The following is a 7,449-nucleotide window of genomic DNA, read 5'->3' on the forward strand; positions in this document are numbered from 1 at the left end:
CAACTGGATTAAAAGAATTTTTTTGTTTGTGGAACATTGTGCCAAACTTTATCTTTGAAAAACTTGGTAAAATCACATTCTTGCTTCAATGCCCATACTCCATCAACAGACTGCCTGTCACATTGTCAAACTTCCATAAACAGGCTCTAACTTGTTGGTCTCTTCTATACAAACACAATTTCTCCCCTCACAAATGTTTTATCTGGAACAACATGAACATCATATATAGAAACAAGACTCTCTTTATAGAAAACTGGTTTAAACATGATATTCTACTGGTAACCCAATTATTAAATAACTCATCAAATTTTAACTTATGACGACTTCACCCATAAATTTAATTTCCATCCTCCAAGAAAAGAATGTGATATTGTACCCAGAGCTATACCCCATGGGATCATCACCCTACTTAGAGATGAGACAGATTTGGATCAATTTAATATATCTTTCTCCAGCAGTGTTTCAATAAATGGTCTATCTTTTCTAGACAGAAAAGTCAACAACAAAGTAATAAAAGACCTTTTATGTGCAAAATCCATCCCCGCCTCCAGATACAAATGGTCCCCCTTATATGAAAATATTAACTGGAATAGAGCATGGAGTAACCCACGTAAAGTTTTAGTTACAAACAAAGTAAAAGAAATATCATTTAAAATCCTTCACCATTTTTACCCCTGTAATAAGATTATCTCTAAATGTATCCCTACCGTAGACGAAAACTTTAGTCTCTGCAAGATTGGGAATGATTGAGATTTCTCTTGGCACAGCTACCAGAAGACTTACAACTTTAGCTTTACCTTTATGGAAACAGAAACGTTAGACCATTTATTCTATAGCTGTTCACATAGCTCTTCTCTGTGGAATGATATACAATCTTTCATTAATGGTCAATTTGGCTCAAACATACATTTATCTAATTTTGATATCTTCTTTTACTTTTCTGACTCAAACTCCTCTGTACAATATATAGTCAATTTAATAATTCTGCTTGGAAAATTCTTTATTCATAAATAACAAACATTATATTACAAAAATTATATAGATTGTATTTCTGGATTAGATGGTAAATCAGCATCAAAATGCATGCAATGCTTATCTGATTTAACTTTATAATTAATTTAACTGATTTTACTGTCTGATACTCTGGCTATGTACTTTAGTTGTTTATAATTTTTTACTGACTACTTGTTATATGATATTTTTTTCATCTGTATGTCTATTGACTGATGTGTATTATTTTCTTTTCTTTTTTATTACTTTCTTACTTTTTTTTAAATTCTTTATGAAAACATGATCTGTAACTAAATGATTTGTGATCTACATGTTCAATTTCCTTTTTTGACAAATTGTTACAAATGTACTCTGCAATAATAATAATTAAAAAAAAATAATCCATGCCTCCAACTGAGAGAGACGACGCAAATGTGACGTTGGCAACCTGTCTGAAAGTTGTAAGTCTTCTGGTAGCTGTGCCAAGAGAAATCTCAATAATTCCCAATCTTGCAGAGACGGAGAGCGTAGGTATATGTAAGTAGATAACATGGGCACAGGCTAATTACTGCTAACTAAAATGCTAGTTAACATTAGTAATTAAACATAAACAGCAAATGTAAGTCGAAACTGCCTGCGAGCTTCTCCTGTACTGTACGGTAATTCCCCTACTATGCGACACTAAGTCGCGTGGTTATGACACAATCGTTAGCCTATTTTTACAAAAACGTCTGCTACGGAGCCATAACGTGAGGTACAAGGTAATTGAGCCTTTTATACATTGTCGTGTTTCTTTAGAAATAAACAATGGACAAATAAAGTCTTTAAACGCTTCAGATGTAAAGTTATTCGCTGTCAAAGTGACGTCAAAATGAATGGCAGTCAATGGAATGCTAACGGGGGGGTGAGTGCTTGTTATCATCAAAATGGCGCCATAGGACCTACGCTTTCCAGACGTTCACTTACCCCCTTGCTGACAGCCATTGCTGACAGCACGCAGAAGCCGGAATGCTTCTATTTCCGGGTTAGTAGATGTAAACAGAAGGACGTTCCGCCTGTGGAGTCAGTGAGAGAAAACATGACCAAGCTGGAGCTGTTGAACGTGTTTCTGAACGACAGGCTTACCGCGGCCGCTGAAGAGATTTTCCGCGCCGTTAAAAACACAGTGGTGGAGTACCAGAGCGAAATCCTGCGTTCAAAAGAGGAGAACGAGCGACTCAAACGGCTCCTCAATGTAGCCGTCCAACGGTTACTGCAACCAGGTGAAGAGCACACGCTTCTGACTGTCTGTGCTGCTTGTCATTGATATGCTCTGTTTACTGATGTACTGAATGTCACGCCAAATCCCATTCAAAATATGGCCGTTTAACGGAGCTTCGCTCATGGGTAACACTGTGTGATGTAACGTTAGCTAGCACTCCTAAGCTCATACATTTTAGCTAGCCTACATCGAATTTATTTTAGTAAAAGGTAACTGATAGCATATTAAATAGTTACGGAGCACAAAGCAACACCAATAATAATAGTAATCTTAATACACATTGACCATAAACAAGTGGAAGAAAACAGCCAACATTTCCGGGTTACAAACTCGTAGTAGCTAGCTAGCGCTAATCTCCCAGAAACTAACGGTGTTATAGCTCTTTACATGGTGCGTTGCTGATGACATACCTTAAGATATATATAAATCGAACCACACTCCTATATGTAATTACATTTTAAATATCCTTTAAAAGCATATCTCTGAGTCAAAATTATTTTCTCACTAGTCAGATACACAATAACATTCTTACTTGTAGACATTGTATTGAAGATATAACGTTATACAACTTTAATTGTACTACTCCAAACTAAATTTAATTGGAATTAAATCATTGTAATTAAATGATTGTCTTGTAGCGTCCACATCTCTCAAATCAACAAATGTCTACAAACCCGGTCCAGAATAAAGTAAAGTCTTGTATTATCAGCTGGAGAAAGTTTCTTATAGCTCTGTTTAAAACAGGGCATGTTGAAGGAATGGCGGGCCTTCACTTCTGTCATTCATCTCTCTTTAACAAAAAGACAAACAGGTGAGAATGATGGAGAACTACAGAGAGAGAGAGAGAGCCGGCTCATGTAAGAGCTCAAATCTGAGCCAGGTCAGTCCCTGAAGCAAAGTTGTGCTTTACGGTGCAGTTCGGGAAATTGAATTTCTTTTTTAATATGCAGATGATTCCAAACTGGTGTCATTTTATATTTTCTTATTGTCAACAAATCCCATGAAATGCTGCGGATTAATTAAGTATTTGTGGCAGCAGAACGGTGTGTGTGGGATTGAGTCCAAATAAACTGTGTGTGTGTGTGTGTGTATATGTGTGCTCATGGTAATCAGAGGTGGAAGAAGTATTCATATCCTTTACTTAAGTAAAAGTACTAATACCACACTGTAAAAACACTGTTACAAGTAAAAGTCCTGCATTGAAAATGTTACTTAAGTAAAAGTCTCTAAGTATCATCAGGAAAATGTAGTCAAAGTATTAAAAGTAAAAGTACTCAATGCAGAAAAATCCTCCCATTTTAGAAAGTGTAAAGGATCCAAACAGTTGTGTGTTTAACGGTCTAATCATTTCATACTGGACTTGTAGGCCGTTATATTGTTGGCTAGTTTAATTTATAATAAAACATCAGATTTTATAAACTACATGTGTTTTGCAGAGATCTTAATGTGTAAAGTAACTGGTAACTAAAGCTGTCAGATGAATGTAGTGGAGTAAAAAGAACAATATTTCTCTCTGAAATGTAGCGGAGTAGAAGTAGAAAGTGGCATGAAAAGAAAAAGACTCAAGTAAAGTACCTCAACATTTGTACATAAGGACAGTACTGGAGTAAATGTACTTAGTTACATTCAAACACTGATGGTAATGAAGGAACATTGTGTTTTTAGACAAGAGTAGAACTCTCACAACCCCCCACTATCAGAACACAGATGGAGAATTAAATGCTAAATTAACAACAAACCAACCTTAAGAGCTGAAATGGTTTCGTACAGTCTAATGGCAGTCTATATGAAGAAGAAGACACACTTTTAATGATCCCTAAAGCCGCCTACACATGATATGCAATTTGCTCTCTGCACATCGCTAGGTACGGCGCAGAGCAAAGCGCAGCGCAGGTATTCGTCATCAAGGGTGGCGAGGAATCTATTTACCAAAGCTAGGTAACGCCATGCTGTTATCTCATTGGTTGCGCTTTGGAAAGGTCATGTGTAGGGGAAATTACATTTTACACTCTGTTGTTACATTACACACTGGCACCCATGCACAAAAAACACAGTGCCCAGTAGGTGAATTGGCACCTCTCCAGCTACCAGTCCACAATCTGTACCTGGTCTATACGGGGACTTGAACCAGCAACCTTCCAGTTCTCAAGCCAAGTCCCTACGGACTGAGCTACTGCTGTTTTCTCGATAGAAGGTTAAATAATTCAAAGCTTTAGTACGTAACTTTTTTTTATAATAATGAACATCCGTTACATTCAAGCCATTGCCAAATGAGTTGCTACAAAGCTAATTAAGACTATCAGTTCCACACAGCTCTCTCTGTGTTTCTCAGCATGGCTATGTTCAGAAAATGTTGTCGTCATGTTTTTTTAATCCTCCGTGTCCTCCTTGGTTACAAGCAACTGCGTTGAGGATGGGTGGGGGGTGGTGCGCGATCACGGAAGGCTTGTGTCGTGTGGATGCAACAACAGTTTGGTTGTCATCACTTAAAATTCCTAATGGGGGGGGGGGGACAGAAACTATCTAACTAACTAACAGCACTATAGCTTTAAACAAAGAGAAAACAGAGTGAAGTTGGAGCATTGTTTCCATGGCATACTAAAAGATTAACAAAAACCTTGTAGTTCTTCTTTCTTTGGGCATCCCTGCAACAGACACAGCAATACAGTATGTTTATTCATGTACACTTAGCATAACTGTGGTGTTTGTAATCTTTCAGAACCACACTCGGTCCAGGCCCAGGAAGATGGTCCACCCTGTGAGTCTGAGTGGAGAAGCAGTGTGGAGCTGTTGCCACACATTAAAGAAGAACCCAAACTCCAGAGCATTCAGACAGATTGTTCACCCGAAGCAAGGGACTCAGAGGAAGGGAACTGTAGTCATGCCGAGCCACTACAGAGGTCACATTCTCCTCCAGCCCAAACTATGTGTAGCAGACAAAGTGTCTCCCCACCCTCACTATCTTCCCCGGAGATTAAGACAGAGAGTGACGGAGAGGACAGCAGGAAACAGCAGCCAGCCAACACCTTACCATCCTCCATGACTGTTCATTCAAACTGCCGAGCGGAGCAAAGCGATTCTCGGGCCAGCACTGCAAAGAGTCACAGGACTCCGAAAACAGAGCAGCAAGGGAAAGCCGTACTTCACTCAAATGGAAAACAAATCGTGCACATACTGCAGGTCAAGAATGTCCGATCCCAGAGGCCGCCTCCGCCTCGCTCGTCTCACCCAAGCCAGAGCATCCAGAGGTGGCACAGCTGTAAAGAGTGCGGGAAGGGCTTCAGCTTTGCCTGCCAGCTGGAGGTCCACATGCGCTGGCACACCAAGGAGAAGCCATACAGCTGCGCAGTGTGCCGAAAGAGCTTCACCACGGTCAGCATGCTGAAGAGGCACCACCGAATCCACACAGGGGAAAAGCCCTTCCGCTGCCATGTCTGCGGGAAATGCTTCAACCAGTCAGCACACCTCAACACCCACTTCAGGCTTCACAGCAGAGAGAGGGCCAGCTGGAGCCGAGCACCGCACTCCAAGTGAACAAAGACTCCACCGGAAACTAACCTGACATCTGTAAAATGCTTTAAAGGTGCTGTAGGTAGGATTGCGAAGATCCAGGACTTAGCCAAGAAATTTGAACATTGACAACTTCTCAGTCCCTTTCCGCTAAAGCCCAAAACAGTCTCCTAAGCCCCTCCCCCCACAAGGGAGAATGAATGCGTGTGCGTGACAAGGGATTGACATGCAGTTAGACACCCCCCCCTGGCCCTGATTTTGCAAATCGCACTACAGGCTGCAGGTGGTGCCAGAGGAGCCAGATTTTTTTTTAAATGACCTGCTTCATGTAGTTCTACTGAAACATAGGGTCAGTTTCAGCAAATATGACAGTTAGTTTTATAAGGCTTACCTACTGCACCTTTTAAACTAGCCTAATTCCAGGTTCAAACTGTGTACAATAATAGTGTTTGACTGTGTGTCTTGACTGTTGTGGAGTAAAGTGTGGTACTGATTCACTGATTGTGTTGTTGAAAGCTGTCAAAGGAATTAAATAGACAATTTTGTGATGTTTGACCTGCCAGTTTCCTATCTGAGGGCCTGTGTCTACATAGAGCAGCGTTGAGCAACCTTGGGCACATGTGCCACCATTGGCACGCATTAGCTCAACCATTGGCACACTAGCAATATGTGTGTGAAAGTTTTTTTGGAAATGTTCCAGTCCCAACTTACCTCTTTTAAAGCCATTGGCAGAAGCACATTTACGGTAGTTTGACTGACTTTTTCCCCATCCACATTCTGCAGATATGAAAATAAAATAACTGCCTGAGCGGGCTCGGTAGATGATGGCAGGACTAATGCTGATATGGCACACTGATAAACATGAGAATTGTCATTCAAAGGTTGCTGACCAGTTTTCTCTGGCAGAAAAGGGCTAGCAGTGCGCTTCGGGCGCTGCCCACCCGTGGGTTTTATTTCTATGACACAATAATGAAGCTTAGCGTAAGTTCAATCAGGAAGACTATCTTATATTACTCACTCATTCGCTTAGTCTCTCCTGCTTCCTCTTATCAGCTGATAAGAGATTTAGCCACAGCCTCCATCAGCCAATCCAGAGATGGGGACTCGAGTCTGAGACTCGGACTCGAGTCGCACTTAAGTCGCACAAACGGCTGACTTCAGACTTGACTTGCGACTCGACCCAAAAGACCTCAGACTTGACTCGAGCTCCGAGAGTCGTCAACAACCTGTTTTCATGCAATTATTGCTTTTTAAATTAAATTCATTCATGTATTTCTATTTTCTTTTATTAGCGCATATACGTTGGGGAAACGTATGACGAGCTGCATGTCCCCTGCCCTTTGCCATAATATGCAACGTAACGCATGCGCTGTGCCTGTGTGCGCGCACTCACATATAAAACACGACACCAAGTCCTCCCAGTGTTGTGCCTTTTGTCATAAGTTTCGCTTTCAATAACTTCGTAAACAGTGGCAGTAAGCGAACAGCTACATGCAAGGTGTGTGGCACCAAGATAAATGATGCCGGATCAACAGCGTCGACCTTCATCAGGCATCTCAAAACGCACCCAAATAGGTCAGTCACTTGCTAATGTGAAAGAGACGTTAAATTTAGCATATATCGTCAAAGGTAACAAGCTAACCATCGCAAAGTGTTGTGCTAATGCTGGGAACAGTCAAATTGTTTTA

The 7,449-nt window shown here is 40.7% G+C and overlaps 1 protein-coding gene across 1 annotated transcript; it reads left to right on the forward strand.

The window, feature by feature from the left end:
• Positions 1 to 1,979: 1,979 nt before the first annotated feature.
• On the forward strand, positions 1,980 to 6,316 carry LOC144517296 (uncharacterized). Its single transcript, XM_078249340.1, has 2 exons — positions 1,980 to 2,252; positions 4,971 to 6,316. The coding sequence occupies exons 1-2, from the start codon at positions 2,069 to 2,071 to the stop codon at positions 5,783 to 5,785; spliced, it is 999 nt and encodes a 332-aa protein (XP_078105466.1). The 5' UTR covers positions 1,980 to 2,068; the 3' UTR covers positions 5,786 to 6,316.
• The last annotated feature ends 1,133 nt before the right edge of the window (positions 6,317 to 7,449 follow it).

Source organism: Sander vitreus, chromosome 4, assembly GCF_031162955.1.
Source record: "Sander vitreus isolate 19-12246 chromosome 4, sanVit1, whole genome shotgun sequence".
In the NCBI taxonomy this organism is placed as follows: domain Eukaryota; kingdom Metazoa; phylum Chordata; class Actinopteri; order Perciformes; family Percidae; genus Sander; species Sander vitreus.

Bases quoted from the DNA above. Each gene is read 5' to 3' on its own strand.
- LOC144517296 (XM_078249340.1), top strand. From the start codon at position 2,069: ATGACCAAGCTGGAGCTGTTGAACGTGTTTCTGAACGACAGGCTTACC. The intron at 2,253-4,970 runs GTGAAGAGCACA...GTAATCTTTCAG, and splicing joins CCAACGGTTACTGCAACCAG to AACCACACTCGGTCCAGGCC.